Genomic DNA, 24,388 nt, shown 5'->3' on the forward strand with positions numbered 1-24,388 from the left:
CAGAGCCTGAGACCACACTGTGGAAATTCCACCAGCCACAGTGTCATTCTGTTGGGACAAAGCCAGCCTAGGAGGCTAGACAGGTCAGTCATCTACATAGACCCCACGGACTTTGGAACTAATTGTGGGGAGCATTCACAGCCCCCTCCCCATCCATGAAGCCTCATGGCTGCAGGGGTAGTTTAGTGGGAAGTGTAACCCGTCTGACCGGCCCCACCAGCTCAGAGAAACCCCAGGTCACACCTGTCTCTTTCCCATCTATCCCTATTGATACGGAAGTGCCAGGTGCAGGTGGGACCTGAAAAGCCTGCGTAAGAGCCCATGCTGAAAACAGTCTGCTCAGGCGCCTCCTGGTGCCTGTGCTGGGCTATGGATGCCCTTCCTGGTTCAGGCCAGGGTCACAGAGCTCTCTGTTCACTTACAGGCCCTTGAGGAAAACCAGCCCCTCTTTATTCACGATGATACCGCCTTGAGGCACACCCAGTGTCCTTGCCTGTCTGCGGCACTCTGCGGGGCCAACCCATCATTAGGAAGGTATTTGCACGCAGGCTGGACATGCCAAGGGGAGTGGTCAGTCTGGCTCTCCTTTCTCCCGGAAGCTCTTTGGCACACCCCCTTCCCCGCTCCCCTCCCCTGCTCTGCACGCGCAAGGGGTGCTGAAAGGGCAGCCTTCCCATGGGCCAGGCACCGAGATACCCTATTTCATCCTGGCCCCGCCCTGCGAGAAAAGCTACCCAACGTCCCCAAAGCGGCAGAGCCGGGCCCGCAAGGTGAGCCAAGAACAAAGACTCCGTCCTAGGGCTTCACACCCAGAATTCCACAAACAGCGAGCCTTTCAGAGGCCGGTCCCTTCGCGGCTCCTCGCGCTCCTCGCTGGGACCAGCGCTGGCCTCTTGTCCAGACAGCCCAGGGCACAGGGGTCTGAAAGGTCGCGAGGGGACGCCGAGGCCTGAGGTGGGCGTAGGTTTTCCAGCAGGTTCTTAGGAGACACGTTCTCGCCTACGCAGGGGGTTTTTGCTTTGCCACGGTTGGCGGGCTTACTGTCCAGGCAAATCCTAAAATGGCCTCGTCCCGCCACGTAAGCTTGTCGTGTATGAGGTCACACCTGTTCTCACTTCCTCCCGTAAGACCGACAGGTAGCCCTCGCACCGCCTTAGCCACCGACGGGAGCCTTCTCTTCCCCTCCTAAAACCAATGGTATTTGATCAACGTCGTCGCCTTGGGGGCGGACTTGCGGTCTTCTTTTCCAGGCAGCCTCCGCTGAGGCGGACATGGGCCCAAGCCCCAGTTATCCGGGACTTCCTCCCGGGTAGCGCGCGGCCCGCTGACTCCCCGCTCGGATCCCGCGGACTCCGCGACGCTGGGAGCACGGCCTTTCCAGCGCTGCCACCTGCTGGCCGGCATCCCCGGGCTTCCCGGTCTCCTAGCAACGCCAAAGATGGCCGGCGCGCGTAGACTCCTGGGGGGTGTAGTTCTTCTCCTTCCCAGCTCGGTCTGGGAGCCTCCGCTATTAAGACGGAGGCGCCCTAGACTACACTTCCTAGGTTGCTCCGCGCGCGCCTCCCACGGCCTCGCGATAATCCTGTGCCGGAGCCCCTCTGGAGAGAGCGAGCTCTCGCGGTGACCGCCGGGAGTTGTAGTTTAAGGCTGGGAGTCGAGGGGCCTGGTACCGGCGTTGAGGTGGCAGAGAGACTACAAATCCCAGGGAGGGCGGCGCGACCGCCTGGAGGGCGGGGGGTACGAAAGAGGAACGCGAAGGGCGCCGGGGTGAGTGAGGGCCGGGGGCGGGAGCGCGGGCGGCACGGGCCGGGGGCGGACTGGGGGCGGACTGGGGGCGTGGGCAGGGGCGCGGGGGGGCGGCCTTGGGGCGCGGAAGACAGGGCCGGGCGGTCTCGGGCGCGGCGCGGGGCGCGGAGTCGGGACAAAGGTCCGCGGGGACCCGGCTCCCCTCGGGCTACCGAACCTCCCGCAGGTGCAGTCCGCTAAGAGAGCCCGTCGGTAGCTGGACTTAGGACCCCCCCCCCCCACGTCCCCGAAGTCGCGGAGCCCCAGGAGGCCTCGCCCTGAGGACCGAGGCCAGGCGGCGTGAAGTGGGAGGCCGCCGGATGCCCTGGAAGCCCTTTCCAGACTGGCGCTCTCCCTTGAGGTTGCCGGGTTATTAGTCCGTTTATCGCCATGAAATAGGCAAGGTTAGGTCGTAACGTAGGTTTTCAAGGAGTGTATTGTCACCATAACAATTTGACATATTAGTTCAAGTATAATTTAAGGCCAGGTCGTTTGGGTACATTTGGATATGGCTTTTCAAGGATTTCAAGGAATAGCATTTTGGCAAATACAGCTTCTCTCCCAAAAAACCGTTTTGTGATAATTCTTAACCGCGTCGTCCTATTAAATTCGGAGGTGTCATACTTAGCCCCGTTTTTTGTTTTGTGTTTTTCTTAGTACGACTACACTCTACGGAAAAGGCTGACTTTGGTCTTCGTCTTTCTCGTGGGTTTTCACCTGGGGGAGACCTGGAAGAGGTCCCAATACAGGGTGGTCTAGGCGCGGCCTGGGCAGGGGAAGTTTAATAGACCACCTGGATTGTTCCAGTTCCCACTCCCAGCTAAGAGCCCCTGGATAGTATGTCGTTTGTGTTCAGCCAGAATCTTAATGGCCACGTTGTTTTCAGAAGTTCCTAAAAGGAAATAAAATCTGAATTATTTAGAAAGTCTGTTTTCGTAGCACCTGCACACCCCCACCCCTGCTCTGGTGTATTCCTCCCCAAAGCAGAGGGAACAGATGTCTTGGGGGGTGATCACCTGAGTGGGCTGGTCCCCAGGCAGCACCCAGGACCCCAGAGGCACCTCCCAACCCTTCACTTACTCTTGTACTCCGGGGTAAGCTGTGATTTGTCATCTAACTCATCGGAAGATGACTTTAGTCACCATAGCACTGAGAGTTCCGCATCCCCAAGGCCAAGGGTACCTCTGAGTGGTTTCCCAACATGCAAACCTCTCGCGTAGGCTCCAGGGGGTGCACACCCCTGTCAGGTGTGCGGAGTCCACGTAATGGTGGGCAGTGGGTGCCATTCCTGGCATCTGCCGTACATGTCAGCTGCCTGGAATGTTTTCTTTCCTTCCAGTCAAGTTGTCGACAGCATTTATTTTCCATCACAGCATGAGATGGGATTTTCAGATCGAGAAGCATGTTCCTATTTTTTCCCGAGAGTCAGATTCCATGTCTCCTTCCTTTGCTTGCTGGGAAAATAACCAGCGGTACCTACTCTGATGAGGGATGTCCAGTGGGCTGTGTCGTGCTCCCGTCAGTACATCAGACCCGGAGCTGATGACCACCTGTCCCCCACTCTCCTGTCCAGCCACAGCTGCCTGAAGGCTGGGGGCCAGAGCTGCAGGGAGTAGTTGTGTGGTCACTAAGGCAAGGCTTCCGGCTGGAGGGCCTGTTTGCCAGGTTGTCCTGCCAGCACTAACCCTATTTACTGACCACACATAGTTTCCCCGGTTAACCTGACGCGCTACTTGTTTAGAATCAGAGCAACCTGGAGGCTTTATTTCTTCATGTTGAAACCAATTCTTCTAAGGAAAAATGAGTTGTGAGACCACATATAGTACAATTTAAGTTCTCACCAAATTTTTCATTACCACGTAGAAGTATTTTTACCCAGTTACTTGACTTTTTGGCTCCAATGCGATTTTCAAAGTGAATCACATGTATTCAGTTAGTTATCGACGTGTGATTCACAGGCAGTGAAATGCTTAGGTCCAGTTTGACCAATTGTGACAAATGCATCTAGCTGTGTCGCCTGCACACCTGTCATGATAGAAGACATTTCTGTCATCCCTGAAAGGGCCCTTGTGTTGTGGGTTGAGTGGTTGTGTCCCCCAAATGCGTATGTTGGAACCCGAACTCACAGTGTTTTGGTGTTTGGACGTGGAACCTTTGGGATGTGGTTATGGTTAGATGAGGTCATGCGGGTGGGCCGCATGGTGGCATTAGTGCCTTTATGAGGAGAGAGAGAAATCTGCTCACAGGCCCAGGGAAGCGCCGTGGAACACAGCAAGCAGGCACCCCCTTGCAAGCCGGGAAGGGCCCACACCAGACTCGGGGTCTCCGAAATCTCCCAGCACCTGGTCATCTTGGCTTCAGACCCTGGGTGTTGCTGCGTTAGCGCTCCTGGGCTGTGCCACGGTGCGCTTATCAGTCCCGTGATGGCCCGTGGTGGGGTTTCTTGGGTTTGGCTTGTGTGACTAAAGAGGTTATGGACATTCTTGTACACATTTTCTGTGGGTGTGTTTTCCTTTCTCTTGGGAAAATCCCTGCGAGTGACCTTGCCTAATGGGCCTACTGAGCAGAGCAGTGTTTCATGGTGGCTTCAGTTTGCATTTCCTGGAGCTTAGTGGTGCTGAGTACTTTTCCACCTGCTTATCACATTCATACCTCTTTTCTGAAATGTCTGATCAAGTCTTTTGTCCTTTTTTAAAATTATCAAGTTGTAAAAGCCCTTTATATCTTCTGGATACACGGCTTGTCAGACATACTGCAAATATTATCCCCCATTCTTTGACTTGTTTATTCATTTTATTAATGGTATATTTTAAAAATTCACTTAGAAAATTTTGGAGTGGTTTTAGATTTACAGGAAAATGTTCAAGATAGCCAGTTTTCCCTCGTATCGACATTAGGTAACCACGGTGCATTTGTGGAAACTGAGAAACAGGAGTGCTATGTTCCTGTTGTCTACACCGCAGACTTGAGATTTCACTCGGTTCCCCAGCATCCCCGTCCAGGTCCCACGCTGAATTGAGTGTCACAGCTCCTTTGTCCCCTCTGGGATGGGCTGGTGTCTCAGACTCTCTTACTTTTTCAGGACCGTGACCGTTTTGAGGAGGACTGCACAGGCGTTGTGTCGAATGTCCCTCATTTTGGGTTTGTCTGCTGCGTTTTCTGGTGGTTAGAGTGGGGTTGTGGGTTTGGGGGAGAACACCGCAGCAGTGAGGCGGCCCTCTCGTCACATGCTTTCAGGGGGTCGCTGGCGTCCGTAGGGCAGCATGGGGCACGTTGGCCTGGTCACCCGGTCCAGGCGGTGCCTGCCAGGTGTCTCCTCTCCCCCTCCTGTCTTCTCTGGCGGCCACTCAGTGAGGCAGTCGCCCTCCAGGGGGTGGGAATGAGCCAGGCCCCCTGCGGTGTGGGGTTGGCAGGGGAGATCCACGGAGGAGGCCTCCTGCTGTGGGAGGCTTTCCTGTGCCCCACGTGTGGAATTCTCCATCATTTCCCTGCGTCAGCTGGGGCTCCGGGAAGTCTGTCGGGCGCTCTGGGCACGAGCCAGCACTGCGGGGCTTTGCTGCCCACAGTGTTGCAGCCGTGGCCGTTGGGAGCAAGCGCTTTCATCGTTCGTGTTGGCGGCACTCTCTCACTTGCTGGTGCTCCCAGATGCTCCTCGTGTGCCTGCCTCAGCCCTAGAATCAGCCATTTCTCCCGGGAGCCCTGGTTTCTTTCATGGAGGGGGTGTCAAGAAGCCAGGATCTGGGCACTGGTGTCCCTGCCTGAGGGCCTCCCGGTGGGCGGGGCTCGATGCCGTGTGTGTCCGTGATCTGTCTGTGTGTATCTGTAACCTGTGATCTGTAACATGCTTATTTGTAACCTTCCTGTCGGAACCTGGCTCCCACCATCCGCCATCCATTTTCTTTCTTTCTTTCTTTCTTTCTTTCTTTCTTTCTTTCTTTCTTTCTTTCTTTCTTTCTCTCTTTTCTTTCTTTTCTTTCTTTCTTTCTCCCTTCCTTCCTTCCTTTCTTTCTTTTCTTTTCTTTCTTTCTTTCTTTCTTTTCTTTCTTTCTTTCTCTCTTTCTTTCTTTCTTTCTTTTCTTTCTTTCTTTCTTTCTTCCTTCCTTCCTTCCTTCCTTCCTTTCTTTTCTTTCTTTTCTTTTCTTTTCTTTTCTTTTCTTTTCTTTTCTTTTCTTTTCTTTTCTTTTCTTTTCTTTCTTTCTACTGAGGGAGAGAGTGGTGGGGGTAGAAGGCAGAGGGAGAGAGAAAATCCCAAGCAGGCTTCACAACCCACAGGGGGCTTGATCCTAGTACTCTGAGATCACGACCTGAGCCGAAATCAAGAGTCGGATGCTTAACCAACTGTGCCCCCCAGGCGCCCCCCCCATTTTCTTATCTGTCCAGCCCAGCCCCAGTGTGCACAGAAAGCAGTTTCAGAATTGTTCACCCACGTTCCATCCCCACAAGAAACAAAGTTACCGAGTAGAGGACAGTGTTTATGTGTAGTTCTTCTCATCTTTCGCCTCCCAGTCAAACTTCATTTTCCAGAGATGCTGAGGTCAGCTCCTTTTTTCCTGTCCCTTCAGTGTGTTGATGTCACACTTCTGACACAGTTAAAATCAGTGGTCTTAGTCGTGTTCCGTCTTGAGATCCCTGACACTCTGTTTAATTTTTTTGCACACATTGAACTGTATTCTCTGTGATGTATGCTTCTATGGGCTTTGACACATGCACAGTCTTGCGTCCACCATATGGTATATCTTGATGAGACGTTTTTGATATTGATAAAATCTAATTTGTGAATTGGTTTTCTTTTCCAGTTCATGCTTTCTGTGTCCTTGCCTAAGCAGGTCGTCAAGATAGTCTCCTTCATTTTCTTCTAGAAGCTTTATAGATTCGTTTTTGCGTTTAGCTTTACGATCCATCTCTAAGTTTTTCATGTAATCTGAGTGTAGGTCTAGTTTTATTCCATGTGAGTAGCCAGTTGTCTGGCACTATTTGTTGAAAAACTATTTTTCTCCATTAAATTGCTTTGGCATCTTGTCAAAAATCATCTGACTATGTTATTTCTGGATTCTCTGTTTTGTTACATCGATCTGTTTATACTTCCATCAGTCCAACTGTCATGTGACTTTATAAGTCTTCAAGTAAGGTCACGTAAATCCTCCATCTTCTTTTTAAAAACTGCCTTGGCTCTTCTAGGTTCTAAGCATTTTCTCGTAAATTTGAGAATCAGCTTGTGAAAAAAAGAATCGGCTTGTGTATTCCTCAAAACAAATGGCTTCTGTAATGTTGATTGGTATTGTCTTAAGTATAAGATCATGTAGGGACAATTTACATCTTAATAATATTAAATTCTGTAATCCACTGGCATGAATTAATGGATATTTCCATTACATATAAAATGATGTATATAATATATGCCATTATGGTGTATCTTTTCCTTATTTAGATCTTGAATTTCAGCAGCGTTTTATAGTTTTCAGTATACAGGTCTTACATATTTTAAAATAAATTTATCCCCAGGACCTAGCAAATTATGTTTTTGAATGCCACTGTAAATATTTAAGTTTCATTTTCCGATTAATTGTTGCTAATGTATAGAGATAACCATTGATTTGTATATTGACTTTATATTCTTGGAACATTGCTAAGTTCACTCTTCCTGTAGATTTCTTAGGATTCTCCATGTAAATAGTCATGCCATCTGCACAGAAACAGTTTCTTGGTTTTCTCTCCTCACTGCATTGACTAAGCACCTGCAGACCACATTGGGTAGAAATGCTGAGATTGGATAGCCTTGATTTCTTCAGTCTTCAGGGGGAAATGTCCTATACTTCACTGCTAGTATGATGTTAGCTACAGCTTTTTATAGACGTCTTTCTCAGGCTTGGTGTATTTCTTTCTAGTTTCAGTTTGCTGAGACTTTTTAACTTTCTTCAGAGGAATATAATCACATTTAGAGTCCCACAACATAACATTTGCAGCATATAGGATACAACCCAAAATTACCGACTGTATGAAGAACTACAATAATACGAGCCATTCTCCAGGGAAAAGACCGTCAATAGACACTAATTCTATTATGACCAGGTGTCGGATGGTCCAGCAAACACTTTGTTTTTCACATTTTTATTTGCATTCTACTTAGTGGACATACAGGCAGTACTGGTTTCCGGGGTAGACTTTGGTGGCGCATCACTGACACCCAGTGCTCATCGTGACAAGTGCCCCCTTAACCCCATCACCCATCTAGCCCCTCCCCCCACCTCCCTTCATCAACCTGTCTGTTCTCTATCATTAAGAATTTCTTATGGTTTGTTTCCCTCTCTTTTTTCCCCTCTCCCATATGTTTCTGTGTTTTGTTTCTTAGATTCCACGTGGGTGAAATCGTATGGCATTTGTCTTCCCTCTGACTGACTGACTTTCCTTAGCATAATACATTGTGGCTCCATCCATGTCATTGCGAGTGGCAAAATTTCATCCTTTTTGATGGCTGAGTAACACCCTATTGTATATATACACCACATCTTCTCTATCCATTCATCAGTCAATGGGTGTTGGGCTCTTTTCATAGTTTGTCCATTGATAATGCTGCTATAAATATCAGGGTGCATGTATCCCTTCAAATCTGTATTTTTGTTATGCTTTGGGTAAATAGTAGTGCAAATGCTGGATCATAGGGCAGTTCTATTTTTAATTTTTTTGAAAAAGATTTATTTATTTATTCAAGGGGGAGGGGCAGAGGGAGAGAGAGAATCTTAAGCAGACCCCCCCAGCATGAAGCCCAACACAGGGCTTGATCTCATGGCCCATGAGATCATGACCTGAGCCCAAACCACAAGTCGGATGCTTAGCCAACTGCACCACCCAGGCCTCCCTCTATTTTTAACTTTTTGAGGAACCTCCATGCTGTTTTCCACAGTGGCTGCACCAGTTTGCATTCCCACCAAAGTGCAAGAGTGCTCCCCTTTCTCTACATCCTCGCTAACACCTGTTGTTTCTTGCGGTGTTAACTTTAGCCATTCTGACAGGTGTGAGGTGGTATCTCGTTGTGGTTCTGGTCTGTATCTCCCTGATGATGAGTGATGTGGAACATCTTTTCAAGTGTCTGTTGGCATCTGGATGTCTTCTTTGGAAAAATGTCTATTCATGTTTTCTGCCCATTTCCTAACTGGATTATTGTTTTTGGGGTGTTGAGTTTGATAAGTTCTTTATAGATTTTGGTCAAACAAACACTTTAAAGTAGACTTAATAACTACATTCAGTAAAGTAAAGGATAATATACTCATCATGAACAAAAATATAGGAAATCTCTGTAAGGAAGTAGGATACACACACACACACACACACACACACACACACTTCACACACACTTTTAATGAGCCAAATGGAAATTTAAGAACTGAAAAATACAGCATCTGAAATGAAAACTTTATTGAATGGTCATAGTAGAATGAGATTGACAGGAAATAGTTGATGACATCAAAGATAGATAGAACTCATCTAGTCTGAAGGAAAAAGGGGGGTTGATTGGGGGAAATGTCTAACACATGGGTAATTATAGACTCCAGAGGGAGAGGAGAGACACATAGTGGGGCAGAAGAAATAGATGAAGAAACAATGACTAAAACCTTTCCAAATTTAGTGAAAGACATACAGGATAAATATGAACAAAGTCACATTTAGACGCATCATTTTCAGATTACTGAAAACTCAAGCTTAACTTTGAAAATCTTGAAAGCAGAGAAAAGCAACAGATCACGTACAGTACGGCTTCATAAAGACTGTGAATCAGGTGAGAGGCGAGTGGGACTGCACCCTAAAATACTAAAAGAATTCTCTAACCTCCAAGAGTGAATGTTAGATACAAGTATTTTCAGGGAACGAGAAACTGATAAAATGTGTTGCCATCAAGTGTGCACTGCTAAAAATGCTAAAGGAGTTTTTGTAGACTGAAGGTAAGTACCAAAGTGAAATTCAGATCTTAGGAATGAGTGACGAACATCAAGGACAGTAAGTAACTGGGGAAATGTTTTCTTTCAAGTACGTATGTTTTAAAAAATTAAAACATTTCCTGTGTATGTAATGTATGCAGATGTAGTAGGCATGACAATTGTAGCACAAAGAATGGTGACGGGTACACAAACCTATAGGGTTTAGTAGAAGCAGTGCCGTGTTCTAAGTAGTCTGTGAAAAAGAGGGTGTGTATTGCAGTCTCTAGAGCAAAGTTATAAAAATATGCAAAGAAGTATAACCAAAGAACCAAAATAGGGTTGAAAGGGAATTTCTAAAATACTCAAATAGGGGCACCTGGGTGGTGCAGTCGTTAAGCGTCTGCCTTCGACTCAGGGCGTGATCCCAGGGTTCTGGGATCGAGCCCCACATCGGGCTCCTCCGCTGGGACCCTGCTTCTTCCTCTCCCACTCCCCCTGCTGTGTTCCCTCTCTCGCTGGCTGTCTCTCTGTCTGTCAAAGAAATAAATAAAATCTTTAAAAAAATGCTCAAATCATATAAAAGAAAGCAGGAAAGAGAGAACAGAGGATAAAACACCAGATAGACCAGAAGAAAACAAAATAGTAGCTCTATTTGGACACCACAGTGTCCTGGTACATTTGCCAAAGCCCATATATACAACATCAAGAGTGACCATAGTGTAAATATGAACTTTGGGTGACAGCGATGTGTCAGTATAGGGTCATTGATTATAACAAATGTACAGGATGTTGATGGAGGCTCTGCTTGTGTAGTGGGGGGGGGGTATGGAAACTCTTACTTCCTGCTCAGTTTTGCTGTGAACCTGAAACTGCTCTAAAAATATTTTGTAGATTATGGGCACCTGGGTGGCTCAGTCGGTTGAGTGTCCGACTTGGTTTCAGCTCAGGTCATGATCTCAGGGTTCTGGGATGAAGCCCGGAGTTGGGCTCCATGCTCAGTGGGGAGTCTGCTTGAAGATTCTCTCCCTCTCCCTCTGCCCCTCCCCCAGTGCTTGCTCACTCACTCTCAAGTAAATAAATAAATCTTTAAAGAATATAAAAATATTTTATATATTAAGACAAAACAAAACAGATGGACTAGTAGAAAACAAGTAATAAAATGGTAGACCTAAGTCTAACCATCGTGATAATTACATTAAATGTTAATGGACTAAACTCTCCAATTAAAAGAGATGTCACAATGGATAAATAAGCAAGACCTACTACATACTGTGTATAGGAGATTCACTTTCAATATAAAAAACACAGGTTGAAAATAAGATATATAGATGCAAAATATATCCATAGATCTAAGATCTATCTATCCATGTGTCTGTCTTGCAAACAGTGAACATAAGAAGATTAGAATGGCTGTATTTGTATCAGATAAAATAGATTTCAGGAGGTCGAGTATTACCAAAGATAAAGGGGAAATGTCTAATGATAAAAGGGTCATTTCATCAAGAAGACATATCAATTATAAATGTGTCTAATAACAGAGCATCAAAATAAATGAAGCAAAATGGACAGGATTAAGGGGAGAAGTGGGCAGTTCCACAATTATAATAAGAGATTTTAACATCTCTTCTTCTCACCAAATATTAGAACAAAAACCCAAAAGAAATTAGTAAAGACATAGAGGATCTGAACACTTCTCTCAGACATCCTGACCTCATAGCTGTTTGTAGAAAGCTACACCCATCCAAGGCAGAATACAAATTCCTACTAAGTGCATATTGTACATTCTCTAACATAGACCAAGTGCTGTGCCCTAAAACAGGTTTCAAAACTAAAGCAGTAAAGGTGTTTTTATTTGCAGATGACATGATTATGTAGAATACCCTAAGAAATCTCCATAAAGAACTAGGACTATCAAGTGAATTTTGTAAGATTTCAGAAACTAAGACTAATGAACAAATTTTAATTGTATTTTTTAATGTACTGGCAGCAAACGATTGGAAAATGAAATTAGAAATTCAATTCTATTTACTATAATACCAAAAAATAAAATATTTAGTAATAAGAATAACAAACTTATTTGTTAAGTAGTCTGAGCTCATGTATAGGACTGGCTTGTTCAGAACCCCTTCTGCTCAGGACCACCTCCTCACTGCAAACCTCAGAAGAGAGCTGAAAAGAAAACTTGAAGAGATGGGGAGTGATCGCACATTCATAGCTTGGAAGACTCAATATTATTACGATGTTGATTATCCCGACCAAAATTCCAGTAGGCTTCTTCGTAGAAACTGACAGCGCGGTTCTAAACTATGGAAATGCACAACCCTAGACTTTAGAGCCAGTAACCCAAGCAGAGCTTATGCTACCTGGTTTTCCAGACGTCAGTGAAGCTTTAGTAGCTGACACTGTGGTGCTGGTGAAGGACAGACACATAGGGGAGTGGAGCAGAACAGAAAGTCCAGAGATAGCCCCACACATATACACTCAGTTGGTTTTCAACAAAGATATCATGATAACGTGAAAAGGAAAGTCTTAATAGTGCTGCAGATCCTGGACATGCTTGTGGAGAAGATAACCCTTGATCTTTACTTCATACCATACACAAAAGTAACTCAGCGTAAAAGCTAAAACTCTGAAACTTCTGGAATAAAACATAGGAATGAACATGAGGTCAAGGCAGAGATTAACCTTAGGACACAAAAAAGCAAGACTCATAAAAGAAAAAAATGGATGCATTTGATTTTATCAAGTGAAAAAATTTGCTGTCCTGGATACCCATGTGCAAATGAAAAGGCAAGCCACAGATAGAAGAAAATATTTGCAAAATATTTATATCTGAAAAATACATATATCTGACAAAGAACATGGAGGAGCTATTACAAGTCAGTGATAGAAAGCCAATTAGACAAAATGGGCGAATGATTGAAGAAGACATGTAAACACGCGAGAGCTAAGAACCATCGTTAGTCACCAGGCAACAGTGAGCCACCACCGCACACCCGCTGACACAACGCTAAGTGCTGGTGGGAGCGCGCGTGGGACCACCACCCTGGGAGACAGATTGACAGGCGAGAAAGGTAAATACAACGTACCTTGACCCAGTCCTTCCAGTCCTAAGTATCTACCCAAGAGAAATTAAAATAAATGTCCACAGCAGCTTTTTCATAGGCACTGAAATCCAGACACGATCCAGGTGGCCATCGGCAGGTGGGTGGGTCAAGGCAACGTTGTGCACACTCACCACAGAGCTGTCGTTCAGCCGCGAAAGGAAAGAAGTGCAGTTGCGTCTAAAGATCATCAGCTCAAGTGGAAGGAGCCAGGCGCAGACGTGTCTGTGCTGTCTGGTTCACTCACATAAAACCCTAGACAACGCAAGCTTCGTCTGCAGTGACGAAGGTCAGCCCCTGCACGCGTGAAGCAGGGCTGGAGGGAAGGACTGCGGAGGGGCCCAGACTTCGTCTGCGGGTGGCCAAGACATCCTGCACAACGTGTCTGAACTCGCTGACTGCGTGTGTTACATGGGTGCAGTTTGTTGTATGTAAATTGTACCCCAACAACACCCACTAACTGGCAGACGAAAGTGTTGGTTAAAATCTGGGACTTCTGAGGGGCCCCTCGGGGGCTCAGTCTGTTAAGCATCTGCCTTCGGCTAGGGTTATGACCTCCGGGTCCTGGGATCAAGCCCCATGTCAGGCTCCCTGCTCAGTGGGGAGTCTACCCCCTCTCCCTTTGCCCCTCCCCACTGCTTGTGCTCATGCTCGCTCTCTCTCTCTCCCTCCCTCTGTCTCAAATAAATAAAATCTTAAAAAAAAAAAATCTTGGACTTCTGATTCCTGAATTGAAAGGGTAACTTATGACTTAGTGCGACCCTGGGGATGCCTCTTACCAGAGTGAGCTGAAGTTCCCTGACTTTCAGGATTTCCACAGGATGAGCCCACATGGAGCAGACAGAAAGGAGAACATTTGATCACACCGTGTAGGTGAGGGTCAGCGTGTCTGTGACATCACAGTTGCTGTCCTAGAGAGGAGAAGGCGCATTTCGGAAGAGAGCACGCACTTCGAATGGGATGGCATGAATGAGGGGCCGGGGCGGGGGGGCAGGTGGCTCTTAACAGTTTCCATGACAAGGGCAGGGTGAATAGTAGAAAATTATAAGACTGAGGGTCCCTGACTGGCCTGTGTTGGCCCCAGAGGTGTTTCACTGCCTAGGGGTTCTGTCTCTTGGTGAGAATGCTTGAACTGGGGTTTTCCTAGGACAGAGCAAGATGGCAGATGGACAAGTCCTGTCCAAGCTCATGAGTAGAACCCCCTTCTGCTTCATCCTTTCAGGAGGCAGTGAATGGCTGAAAGCTTTGGAGGAAGGAGTGAGTCCATCTAGATCCAGATCCAGATCCAGATGGGTTGAGCACAGCCCCTCCAGTCCCTCAGCTCTGGGGGCTCCTTATGGTAAGTCAGTCGAGCCTACCAACAGTGGGCCTCACCATCTGCCTTGATTTGCAGGCCTGGGACCAGGGATCCACAGGTTCTTAGTCCCGCCGTTAACTAAGCACTGGGCACTACCTCTGGATGTCTGCAGCTCCCATCCCAGAGGGCCAGGTAAGGGTCCTGCACCTCGGCCCCCACCTGGTGCCCCAGAAGGAGGCGCCCGCATCTGCACAGTGCCCCTATCTGTTGCAGACCCTGTGTTCTGGAACATGGCGCTCCAGCGTGCCGTCCTCCTGGCGGGCCTCCTGGTGGAAGTTGCCAGCAAATCCTCAGAAAGTGTGGTAGGTGTCCCCTCACATAGTGGCGTGGGTGCCAGGAAGTAGAGTCGAAACCCTCTCTTCCCAGCCCCTCCCAGGCAACGTGTTGAGTGGCCAGCCAGGCAGGCAGTGGAGGGAAGTGACTGCATAAACCACAGAGCACCCACAGCCCAGGAAGTGTCCCCAGGAGCACTCCTTGCCCCGTCAGGCTGCCCCAGCCCAGGCCCTGGTCAGAATCTCTGAGTGGGCCCCCAAGGGATCCCCCTCCTGACTTGGGAATCTGAGTGCTTAGGAACATGCTTATGTGTATTCAGTCATCAAACACTCGCTGGGCACATGAAGTTCTGTTCCAGGAAGTGTTCGTGTGGTGTGGCTATGTGTCCTCACCTCACTCTGGGTAAGCAAGGGACGGTCACCTGATTCGGAATTTAGAAGAGGTCAGAGCCATGGGCGTTGGGTCAAGCTCATGAGGTGCCCCTCTGCGGATGCCATTTTCAGTCTGGCCTACTTGTCCTGCCCCAGCCCCCGGCTGTCGGGGTTTGAAAACTCACCGCCCTCTCCCCTCTAGGGCCAGCAGGCTGAATGTTGTGTGGACGTGGTGGACGTCAACACCACCTGCGGGGGCACAAGCCTGTGTGGTCCAGGTAAGCTGCTTTGGCACCAGCCAACCTTGACCAGCCTTGGTGATGAGGACAGTGCTCACAGCGAACGCCGTGGAGGTCACCGTAGCTCGTGTGAGCAGGCAGACACACGGCCCCTCAGGAGGGACACTGGAGATGCCTGGGAGGTAGGCAAGGGGCTAGAGGAGTGGGCAGAAGCAGCGGGAAAGGGACAGGACCCCATCTGAGCCTCCCTCCCGGCTGGCAGCCTGGCCACGTCTTCTCGGGTGGAGGCGGGTGAGTGCGCCGGACCCTCCGTCTCTGCGGTGAGCGTGTTTCTTTCCTCCTGCCGCCTGGGCGGCCTCCACGTGGGGCCTTTGTCTCCTGCTCCTCAGGGAGGAAAAGCGAGGTCAGGGCCCTTCTGGCTCCTGCTGTTTTTGAGTCTTTAGCTGGAAATATTTTTGTGTGTGAAAGAGGCATATTCTGGTGTCCCTCATTTGAAATTTTATCCTCAGAAAGTTTCACGTATTAAAAGCCAAGCTGCAGAGAGAACTGGGTTGGAAGTTGTGAGATAAGAGACCGGCAAAGGGGGAGAAAAGGCGTAGATGGAACCAGAACAAAAGAACGGGTGTGAGCACGCTGTCCCGGGCACCGGGTGAGCCTCTGGTCCTGGCGGCGGTCCGTCCGGTGCAGGGGACGCGCAGGTGTTGGGAGCCGGTGTGGCAGGGGCGCCTCCGCAGAGCGAGGCCTCTGTGTGGTGTGAGCAGTCGGGTGTTCAGTGAGAGGCATTTCTGTGCAAACAAAAGAAAAACAAGTGTGAATGGTTGGAGCCAATCGTAAGTCTGGTTTTTCAGTCTGGAGGGCAGTCAGCTAAGTACCCTTCCAGGTGTCGGACTCGAGGCCGGTGTAGGGGAGTGAGACGGCAGAGGCCGCGTGGCCGCTGGTGAACCTTCTGAGAGGCCCACACGGGAGCAGGCGTGAGGCTGTGTCCACACGGGGGTGTCGAGGTGATGTCTCCGAAGTTCGTATCCTCAGCTCACAGGGCTTTGGGGAAAAGGCCGTTTTAGTTCTCAGTGGTTCCGAGGCAGGAGGGTGGGAGGAGAGCGGAAATGTTGGTTTGGAGAGTCGCAGCCAAATATGGGAAGAGACTGGGAGGGTTCAGGAGCCAGTGCAGCTGGCGGGTAGGTCACAAGCCTCAGGCCCGAACAGGAGTGGAGTCTGGTACCCACACAGACGCGCTACCGACACAGCCCCCCCGCTTCCACCAGAGAGAGTCACAGTGAGACACGAGTCTGCTTTTTTTTTTAATCATTTGCTACTTTTTTTTTCGTTCGTTTCTTTCTTAATAATAACTTTTATTATGTTACGTTAGTCACCATACAGCACATCCCTAGGTTTTGATGCAGTGTCCCATGATTCATTACTTGCGTATAACGCCCAGTGCACCATGCAACACGTGCCCTCCTCACTACCCATCGCCGGCCTGTCCCAGTCCCCCACCCCTCTCCCCTCTGAAGCCCGCAGTCTGTTTCCCAGAGTCCATAGTCTCTCGTGGTTCATTGAACGAATTTGCTTTTAAGTCTGGCCTCACTAAACGTGGCCTGGTCGTCCACATGCGTGCAGCAAGAATAGCGATTGACCGTTGAGGCTTTTTTAAGTGGGCCTTGCTGGACCTTTCCACAAGGAGTCTTAGATTGAACCCCCGAGGCCGGGAAGCCAAGCCGAGGACTTGCCATCAGACCTAACCTGCAACACATATAGATTTTGGTGCATCCTCTCTTCTCAACGTCCGAATAGCCTCAGTTTCCTGGACTTGCCCAGAAGCGACCTTCCTTGCTCACCTGTGAGGCTGGGAAGCCAGTGAGCTGGGTGTCAGGTAGTTTTTAAAGGGGCCTCATTGGCTTCATAAAGCCAACTTTAGCTCCTCAGTCTTTCTGGTCACCGGCCCTGGCTCTCTAGCTGTGCCTTGTCCCTGCACACAATGGCCCAGCCCAGGGCCTTCTTGAGGCTGGCAGCCCTGGGCAGCTTTGCCCAGTGACCTTGGAGCCAGCCGGAGGAGTGCTTTTTGGGAGAACCACTGCACTGGCGCCAGGTGTGCCAGGCCCCCCGTTCCCAGGCCCCCTGGTGTGGTGCTCGGCCCGTCCACCCACAGCATCACAGGCGCTGCTGCTGGTCAGTCTTCAGGCCCTGCCATCCACTTGGGGTCCCTGCACAAAGGCCTCCACCTCACAGTGACACACTGCGTGTGGATTAAACATCAGTGAATTCATCGTGAGGGACGTGTGGTCTGTGGCTTGTCCCTGGACTCTGGCGCTAGGATTCAGGGCCAGCTCAGTACCTGCACTCAGTGTCAGTTGAGCACGTGTTTGCTCAGCCACTGTGCTAAATGTTGGGGATGTTAAGAAAAAATAAAGGTATACGACACAATTTCTGCCCTTAGGGGTGCCCTGACTAGTTGGCAAAACAGACTGTCTGTAAACTGCTGGCCAGTGGGAGCTGGGCTGCTCCCAGCGCCGGGGAAGGCTGGGGATGCTGGCGGTGGCCTCAGTCTGGGACCTCCCCAGGGAAGGGGTCAACAGGGGCCAGGGTCACACCGGGGCTAGAGACAGTGCCACTGAGGGGGGTGGGCCTTGTCCCTTGTGGCCCCTGTGGAGGCAGGGTGAGGGCCTGGTTGTCAGACTGCTGTGGGCCTCCCCGGAGCGTGCGGCCGCGCACGGCACCGCCTGTCTCAGGTTCCCGGCCTGTCCAGGGTGTTTTACAAGACGTCCAGGAAGGGAGCCCACAGGAGCCCCTGGGTGAGAGCCCATGGTGGCTCCCGTCAAGTTTGTGTCTTTTTCTGAAATCAAGTGTACCATTCCATCCAGACTCCCAGAACGAGAGAATTCACATGCCTGAGCGAATTCTCCGGTTTCCCAAACTCAGAATATGGAAGAGCTCCCTGAAGGCAGGCGCTGAGTCACTGTCTCCCGCGCAGGCTGCTACAGGCACCGGAACGAGGACGGCAGTGTCAGCTGCATCCGATGCGGGAACGGCACCTATGGCTCCGAGTGCGGCGGCCGTCCTGCGGCACCCCCCACCACGCCCACCTGGCCTGCTTCCCACCGAGGGGCCACGTCTCCAAGTTCTGCAGGAACGGGTGGGGTTTGCCCTTCTTGTCTCCACAGCAGCGGGTGGCCCACCTTTCCCTGGACCACTGTCCGTCGAGGGGACACCCCCCGCCCCGCCTGGTCCCCTCTCTCCCTGAGTCCTCTTGTCCGTGCAGGACAGCCGTGGGGTGAGGGCAGCTCTGTCTCTACGGCCTCCTCCCTTTCTGGTTTCTGGCCCGTGATCCCCCCCTGGGCTGTGTCTCTGGCTCCCGGGGAGTCTTCAGCAGCGTCCCTGTGCGTGGTCCAGACCTGCCCGGGGAGCCGGCAGCACTGACCGCTCTGCTTCCCCACAGTCGCTGGCTGGGGCGCACAGTTCCCAGTGAACCGGAGCACAGGGACGCCCGGGCAGCCAAATCTTGGTAAGTCTCAGGCTCACCAGTTGAGAGCAGGGCCTCTGCACAGGTCCTGGTGGAGGAGGGGTCATCGTCTGCCATTCCCAGTGCACGTGACCACTTACACTGGCCTCAGCAGGGCCACAGCCATGGCCAAGGTCACATTGCACCCCAGGCAAGAGATCTGTGGACAGGGACCCAGCCTGACCACAGAGCGGGGTTGGTGGAGTCGGCAGCCCCCGGAACTGGGGTCACTGGGCACACGCAGAAGGCCCTCACACATGCCGCTGAGCAGTTCTAGTGAGTGGAAACCCTTACAGCTGCACACCACACCCTTTGCCTCAGTCCTGGCCCACCCAGCACCTCGGGCCACGGAAACTCAGGACGTGCAGTTCTCTGGAGATGGGAGGGCGCCCCGAGGTCCCCTTGCCCCCCGAGGTCCCCTTGCCCCCATCCCCGGAAGCTCTTCTGAGGATATAGGGCTCAGACTGCAAACACTGCATGCCAGGCAGAAGAGCCCAGCACACGGCCTGGTCTTCGGGGGCAGACACAGGGCCCACATCCTGCATACTCTGTCCTCAGCTTGCATCCCATCGATCTGAGATGTGGCCCGCCAGCCACAGAGCCTTGGCCCTGCCACAGGGGCGTGGTGCCCCAGCCACAGGGGCCACTGCGGTCAGGGAGCAGGGCCTGCCCCAGGAGTGGTCGCCTCCTCTTCTCAGGTGACCAGGTCGTGATGAGGGTTGTATGTCCCCCAGACGCTGGGCCTTCAGCAGAGGGCGTGTTGGACCTGGACTGAGGGCTCCGCTTTCTGCACAAGTTTCAGGACCAGAAGCAAGTGGCCTTACACTGACCTGCACCACCAAGGCCGGCCACCAGAGCAGCAGAGTTGTAGGGTGGGGTCAGCGCAGATGGCCCCGACCTCCTGTGACACCACGCTGGGTCTGGCAGTGGGGTACCGATGGAGGGAGGCCGGCAAGTCTGGCTCTACAGCCCATTTTCATTGCAGCAAGTTTGGGGCAGGACACGCCAAATTAGCCAGAATTCATCCCCCTCTAGGTTCCAGCATAGCCGTGGCCACACCTCATGCCTGTGTCTCGGGGTCAGAAAGACACCTCCCCACAGACATCTACAAGCACTTTCCCCACAATTACCATCCAGAGCCCCCAGCCGTGGGCCCACCAGCCCATCCTGACCCTGTGTAGGTAAAGATGGGCAGGCATCATGGCACTAGGAAGGCCATCTAGGGACCAGGGACAAGCTCCCAAGAGGCAAGGGTGTAGTGGGAACCCCTGCCTCTGAGTTGAAGGCTGTGACCTGGCATGCCTGGTCATTCTCTGTGCTGAGTCTTCAGTGGGGAGGTGGGGACCAGAGGGCCTGGTGTTCTCAGGGGCTGGAACCCTTAACCCTCTCAGTAACCCACCTCCCCGTGACAAGCCTGAGGCCTAGGGAGCTGGAGCTCCTCAGACCCCACAGCCAGGTGTCTGGGCCTGCAGGGGGGACCCGAGCCCCCGAGTGCAGAACCCTGTGAGGGCCCGGGCGTGTTCAGGGAATAGGGGTCTGGGTAGGTCCTCTGAGGCCCGCCCAGGCTTACCACTGGCAGCCGCTCCCTTTGCTCACAGGGAGCCCTCAAGTGGCAGCCTCCCTCTTCCTGGGGACACTCTTCATCAGCTCCGGCCTCATCCTGTCCGTGGCTGGGTTCTTCTACCTGAAGCGTACCAGTAAACTCCCCAAGGTTTTCTACGGAAGAAACAAAGGTATTCCACACCAGAAGGGTGCTGACCAGTGCACTGGGGCTGGGGTGCAAGATGCGGCTGTCCAGCCATAAAACTCCACAAAACAGCAGGAAGGGGACTGGGTTGTCACGTGGCTCTTGTGTCTGAGAGTAAGAGGGGTGGCCATGTCCTCGGGAGGCTCCCATGTGGATTCTGTGGGGCTCTCAGAGTAAAGGTGTTGGCGTGACTCCACCGCGGGGCATCACGGCGGGGTTGCTGATGAGGGGTGGGGGGGGGGAGGGGGGAAGTGACATCCTTGGTCTTGGGGCCACCTGCTCACAGCTCCCCCAGCCAGCTGTGTCCTCTCCCCATCCTGCCCCCTGGGAGTGGGGATAGGCAGGCTGGTGCAGGGACCGTGGGGCCCCGTGCCACCCCAGCTTACCCTGGGCCTGGGTGCCCGACCTGCCTCCCTCCAGAAGAGATGGGCGTCACTCCTGCTGTGCCCTCGGGTGTGCTAGGCAGGTGGTCCGGCCACCAGGTCGGACCCTTGAGTGGACAGTGCTAGTGGGCAATTAGCTAGAACTTCCTCACCTGGCCTCTGTGAGACCCCTGTCCACCCACCCGGAGCCCACGCTGGGTGCCTCAGTGGGACTGCTGCAGCGCCCAGGTCCTGACCCACGCCAGTTGGGATGGGCCTCCCGGGTCAGCTCTGAGGGGCTGCTCCTCCGCGGTGGGCCACAGGGGTCCTGGAGGGTCAGTGCAGGGCTGGGGCAGACCCACGCAGTGTCTCTCCTCCCTGGAGAGGGGGCTCGGTCAGCCTAGGTGGCCACCGAGAGCGCAGGGGTGCATAGCAACCTCCCCAGCGGAGGTGAGAGGTGGGCCCTGCGGTGGTCTCCCTGAGGCATGCCCCCACCCTGGGCCTCGCCTGGGGCTGAAGGCATTGTCTTGCCTGGCTCCTGGTGGTGCTGGAGGCCAGCAGCAGTACCTTGTGAAGACTGGCCTGTTGTTCTGCCAAGAGGGCCTGGGAGGGCGCTCTCCCTGGGGTGCTTGGGGGCCCACCGCCCCAAGAGCAGGTGGGAAATGTGGCCAGATAGCTGGGCCCTGGGCACTGCTGGGCAGGCATTTGGAAGTGGGACTGGGCTGAGCCTGGAGTGGGGGGAGAGCCTCTGCAGGCCCAGTGGACCCCCTCCCCAGGCAAGGGACCCCTGCCCCAGTGACACCTGTGTTTGCCCACAGCCCCTGCCCTGCAGCCTGGCGAAGCCGTAAGTAACCTGGAAGGATGGGCCGCGTGCCCCCATGTCGTGGGCCTCTGTGCTGGGGGCCGCCCGCTGTTCTCACTGTGCCTTTTCTCCTTTTCAAGGCTGCCATGATTCCCCCGCCACAGCCCTCAGGTATGTCAGCCCTCAACTCAGGGTGAAGAATCTCAAAACTATCCTGCCCACGGGGTCAGCCACTCTCCAGGGACACTGCAGGGCTCGGCTCTGCGGGCACCTGGTCCTGCAGCTCTCGGGACGCGGGCCAGGGCCCCCCGTAATCAACCCACGGCTCTGCTGCCTTTTCCCTTTTATTCGTTTCTGTTCCTGACATGTTGAGTCTGTTGGGAGACAACGAGAATCCCCAGCACGGGGTCTGGGGCCACCCCTGAAGCCTTTGCTTGGCCCTCACCAAGTCCCAGCTCTACCCGGGTGGTGGGTGCAGGAAGCTGGCTGGCCCGGCATAAGGCTTTCCCGTGGTCCCTCCTGAGTGGCTGGCACTTCAGTTTTACTCGGTCAGGCGTGATGATTCCAGGAGCAGGTGCACATATCAACCCTGTTATAGATGACTTCGTGAGCACAGAGAGGTTGAGTGACTGGCCCACGGTCACACAGTTACAGGCCATGGAGCCTGGCCTCCGCAGTCTGTGTTGTTACCACTGTGCAGAAGTCTGCAGTGGGGACAGGGGAGGATGTCCCTCTTCTCTGGGGACAAAGAAGTTATTAGCCAAGGCTAGATCTACTCAGTTCTGTAGAATACTTGTCTCTGATTTCTCTAAAGCAGGACCATCTACAAGCATCTTGAATTTCCCTGCATTAGTCTCCTAGGGCCGCCCTAACAAATGACCACAAACCGGAGGCTTGAAACAACAGAAATGTACTCTCGCACAGTCCAGGAGGCCGGAAGTCAGAAGTCAAGCTGGGGGTGGGGGGCACTCCCTCCAGAGTCTCTAGGGGAGGGTCCTTCCTGCCTCTTCCGGCCTCCGGTGGCTCCAGGCGTCCCTGGGCTTGTGACCACACCATTCCAGCCTCTGCCCCCGTCTTCACGGGGCTTCTCCCAGGTCTCCTCTCTCTGCCTCCCTCTTGTGAGGACGCTGGTCGTTGGATTTAGGGCCCCCCAGATATACCAGGAGGATCTCATTTCAAGGTCCTTAATCACATCTGCAAGTACCCTTTTTCCAAGTAAGGTCACACCTGCAGGTTCTGGGGCTTCAGACATGGACTCATTTGGGGGCCCCCTCCAGCCCTGCTGTGCATCATGGGAACTGTTGCCTCTGTGTCTTGTGAGAGCCAGGCCCTCAGCCAGGCGCAGGTGCTCGGGGTGCGGGGGCACCGAGTGTCTGCAGTGAGTGGAGCGTTCATCAGACACTCTCGTCAGCAGCAGCAACTCTGCTCACAAGTGGGGGCCCCGTGGGCTCCCCTCCCCTCGGCTGCGCCACACCCCACTCCCAGGAGCTCTGGGGAGGGCCGAGACCCGGGGCCATCCTTCCTGTCCCAGGCCCCACTCTGACCCTGCCTGTTTCTGACCCCGTTTCAGTGCGGAAGCCGCGCTATGTCAGGCGCGAGCGGCCCTTGGACAGGGACGCGGGCTCCACTGCCATCTCCTCGGTGGAGGCCCGGGTCAGCAACGTCTGACCCGGCGACCCACCCACAGTTCCGCACACCGCCTGGGAGAGAACCCAGCACACAAAGGGCAGGCGCTGCCCAGCAAGGCCTCAGGACCGGTCTGGACGCAGCCCCTGCCTCAGCGTGGCCGTCTCCCAGCAGCAGACGCTGCCTGAAGGTGCTGCTTCCCCCCCACAGCTGCTCAGTGTGACGGGCTGGGAGCCGTGCCCTTGAGCCGGGCTCGAGCGCGTGGCCAGGTGGGGTCTGGGCCCCTCGGGAGAGGCCGCTCCCAGCGGCCAAGAGCCTACGAGGACCACTGGGCTGCTCCATGCCTGGCAAAGCCAGGGCTCGCCCCCCTGCCTTTCCGAGCCCACAGTGGGCAGACATCCCCCGCACCACCAGGCCAGCTGGCCTCCTTGCATCCCCTCCAGGACGGTGTCCAGATGAGGGGAAGCGTGGCATGAGAACTGGTCCCTCTAAGGCTGAGGCGCCCGCAGGGCTGTCCTGTACCAAGACCCCCCACCCCTGCCCCCTAAGCTCAAGGCCACACATTTCCAGGAGCTGCAGAGGCGAGGTTCCTGGTTTCTTACCGACTTCAGACACTACTTTCCTCCTCTGTCTCCTGCCCCTGACCCGCTTTCCACGCTGGGCCCAGGCACTGCAGGCACTTGTCCGCCCAGCGACGGACGCTGGCCTGAAGCGGTTGGCGATCAAGGCCGTGTCCAGCCAGGGTCACATTCACCCGTGACTACTGCCTGAGTAGCCTGGTCTCGATGGACCTGTGGAGGGCCGTGCTGGCCAGTGGCCCTGTCCCAGCTGCCCCAGGCCTGGAGACGCGTTTCCGGCCCTGGCTGGTTACAGAGAGACGGGTTCCTGAGGAGAAAGGAGCGTTGGTGGCCACCTCTCACCCTCTGGGCTCGGCACTGGCCTTCCCAGATTCTCGGTCGGACTGATCTCTCTCCTTCGACGCATCCCGGGGGCCTGAGGCGGGGCCTGCGTGCTCAGCTCCTGCGTCCCTTCCGCGCCGTGATGCCTGTCCCGAGCACTGACAGTTTGCGGACACTTGAACCCACGCCTGGTCCAGCAGCTGACAGGGCAGCACCAGCTTCAGATCGGTGTCAATAAACGATTCAGGGCTTTCTTCCCCCGTCCTCCTTGCTCCACGTTCGTCTGTTCCTCAGGAAGGGTGAAGTCCACCTGCCCTGCCGTGGGGGCGGCCCCGTCAGCCAGGCTAACTGGACTCTCTCCCTTCACCAGGAGCAGCGACGCGCCCTCATGGGTACTGCCTCTCATTCCTCTGT

At 53.0% G+C, this 24,388-nt stretch overlaps 1 protein-coding gene across 5 annotated transcripts; it reads left to right on the forward strand.

The window, feature by feature from the left end:
- The first annotated feature begins 648 nt into the window (after positions 1 to 648).
- On the forward strand, positions 649 to 24,238 carry C33H1orf159 (chromosome 33 C1orf159 homolog). Of its 5 annotated transcripts, none has more exons than XM_087858663.1 (11): positions 649 to 770; positions 14,025 to 14,059; positions 14,196 to 14,291; positions 14,373 to 14,461; positions 15,006 to 15,081; positions 18,011 to 18,172; positions 18,476 to 18,541; positions 20,137 to 20,271; positions 21,466 to 21,491; positions 21,590 to 21,620; positions 23,020 to 24,238. In XM_087858663.1, exons 2-11 carry the CDS (start codon positions 14,035 to 14,037, stop codon positions 23,115 to 23,117), a joined length of 804 nt encoding a protein of 267 aa, XP_087714789.1. In that variant the 5' UTR covers positions 649 to 770; positions 14,025 to 14,034; the 3' UTR covers positions 23,118 to 24,238. The 5 variants fall into 5 exon arrangements, with proteins under 5 accessions (XP_087714789.1, XP_087714791.1, XP_087714790.1 ...); XM_087858664.1 differs by lacking the exon at positions 649 to 770 and adding an exon at positions 1,477 to 1,767 and having other exon boundaries at positions 14,025 to 14,095; XM_045798107.2 differs by lacking the exon at positions 649 to 770 and adding an exon at positions 1,477 to 1,767.
- Positions 24,239 to 24,388: the final 150 nt, after the last annotated feature.

Source organism: Ursus americanus, chromosome 33 (assembly GCF_024610735.1).
Source record: "Ursus americanus isolate L20-20 chromosome 33, mUrsAme1.1.p, whole genome shotgun sequence".
NCBI lineage: Eukaryota > Metazoa > Chordata > Mammalia > Carnivora > Ursidae > Ursus > Ursus americanus.

Coding starts and splice junctions, on each gene's coding strand:
- C33H1orf159 (XM_087858663.1), top strand. CDS start 14,035: ATGGCTGAAAGCTTTGGAGGAAGGA. Junction 14,462..15,005: donor GCAAATCCTCAGAAAGTGTG/GTAGGTGTCCCC, acceptor TCTCCCCTCTAG/GGCCAGCAGGCTGAATGTTG. Junction 18,542..20,136: donor GCCCGGGCAGCCAAATCTTG/GTAAGTCTCAGG, acceptor CTTTGCTCACAG/GGAGCCCTCAAGTGGCAGCC.